This window comes from Priapulus caudatus, unplaced genomic scaffold, assembly GCF_000485595.1.
Source record: "Priapulus caudatus unplaced genomic scaffold, Priapulus_caudatus-5.0.1 Scaffold1956, whole genome shotgun sequence".
In the NCBI taxonomy this organism is placed as follows: Eukaryota; Metazoa; Priapulida; class Priapulimorpha; order Priapulimorphida; family Priapulidae; genus Priapulus; species Priapulus caudatus.
Genome location: NW_014579017.1, coordinates 4,971 through 6,893, shown reverse-complemented (window position 1 = coordinate 6,893; position 1,923 = coordinate 4,971). Strand labels below are relative to the sequence as shown.

The window sequence follows — 1,923 nt, the reverse complement described above, 5'->3', positions numbered from 1 at the left end:
GAGGGAAGTAGATTTGTTAAACATGGATTTGTTAACTGTTACTGTGTTAGAAAGAATTTGACTGCCGGGTTTGCTAGTAGAATCTATACATGCCTGGATGTATGAGGCTACAATGTCACAGTGAAATTTCAAAAGCTAAATTTGCTTGAAGAAGGTTTATGCTCCTTAAATCGTATAATTTCTATGGCATTCTGTACTGTCAGTATGTTAATATGCCACTGCCAGTGGCCACTGCCAGTGCATGTGGTGGTAATAGTTGGTGTAGGTTTTGCCTGCGTTAATTAGGTACAGGTGGCAGCTCTCTATTGCGGCCTGTAGGAGGGTTAAACATTGATTTGTTTCTCAACTGCGTTGGCGAGGAGTACCTGTGGATGTGGAACGCTCCCACTTTACAGTGAAATTCCACACATAACTCTTACTTGAACAATGCTTACTTAGGAGATAATGAGATGAGTTATATATGAGATTCTGTAGTGTACATTATGAATAGTTGGAATAGTCACTAGCACTCTTAGCACTCTTAGCACTTAGCTTAAGTTACTTAGTTTAAGTTACTTAGCTTAAGTTACTTAGTTTAAGTTACTTAGCTTAAGTTACTTAAGTTACTTAGATTAGCACTCTTAGCTCTTAGCACTCTTAGCACTCACTAGCACCCAGATGAGCCCATGCAGCCGCTCTGCGGCTCTTGTTTTGGATAAATTTCTGCGTGGCAGCTGAGAATTTGAGCGAGGCGCCCACTTCGCTCGTGTTAATGCAAGGGAAACACTGCGTGTGCATGCATATAATATGCGGGAATGATGCGATTGAGATCGCGAACGGTTGGCTGGCAAATTATTGCCACTGCATAGCTGAGACAGGCATTGCGGGTTTTGCAGCAGTTTTTTCAGCTGCAGCTGGCTTGTGTAACCAATGATAATGCCTCGACTTCGAGGCGTGCAATTTCGGGGGCGATTTTGAACAGTTTTCTTTTTAACTGCCGCCCCCGTAATCACATTTTCGGGAGCTCTTTTTGGAACTTCGTGGGCGATTTAGCCTGCCGCCCCCGTGTATTTTTTCACTCCTCCAGCTCTCCCTCCTTTCTTCACCATTGTTTCCACCTCCACCTCTCTCACCATTGTTTCCACCTACACCTCCTCCGTTATTGTATGCCCCTCCTTCTTGTCACTATTGTTTTCGCCTTCTCCCTATTTTCTTCCATGCATTAGAGGTTGGACACTAACGGGTTGTGTCTGTATGTGCGTGTGTTTGTGTGTTTGCACAGAATCGGACTGCATTATCCACGGTTACATGAAGAAGTTGGGCGGTCCGTTTGCGTCGGCGTGGCAGACGCGCTACGCCAAGCTTTACCCCAACCGGGTGGAACTGCATCCAGACTCCGGCAGTAACAAACCAGAGGTAAAGCCAGCAGCCACTGATCATCGGCTATGCCATCATGCTTCCAACTTTTACACGTCACTCTTCACTATTACCATGAACATGTATATGAATATACTTCTATTCATGCTAATAAAACATGCTGCGGAAAATCAGCAGGTTCTCAAAATCTGTTTTAGGATGTGTGTATAACGTCTATCTGCCTGCATCTCTTACAGTTACTCTTCATGGAACAGATTCATTCGGTGGAATCGGAATTCCAGAACGTGAAGGGGGAGCAGTGCATTGTGGTCAACCTGAGAGGTCGCGAGAAGGTCGTGTTGACTCAACAGGTAGGGTTAATCAAGAATCCAATGGAAGGGGAGCATGTGTAGAGAGAGAGCGAGGAGCAAGAGAGAGAGAGAGAGAGAGAGAGAGAGAGAGAGAGAGAGAGAGAGAGAGAGAGAGAGAGAGTAGAGTAGGAGAGGTAGAGGTAGGGTAGGGTAGGGTAGGGTAGGGTAGGGGTAGGTGTAGGGGTAGGGTAGGGGTAGGGTAGGGGTAGGGGTAGGG

General features: G+C 45.8%; 1 protein-coding gene across 1 annotated transcript in view; it reads left to right on the top strand.

The window, feature by feature from the left end:
* The window catches only part of LOC106817972 (G protein-coupled receptor kinase 1-like), a gene marked incomplete in the record, with an annotated part of 26,949 nt that overhangs the window by 21,298 nt on the left and 3,728 nt on the right, over positions 1–1,923 (top strand). Inside the window, 2 exon segments of the mRNA XM_014822675.1 lie at positions 1,067–1,395; positions 1,593–1,706. Coding sequence (XP_014678161.1) covers positions 1,067–1,395; positions 1,593–1,706 — 443 coding nt within the window.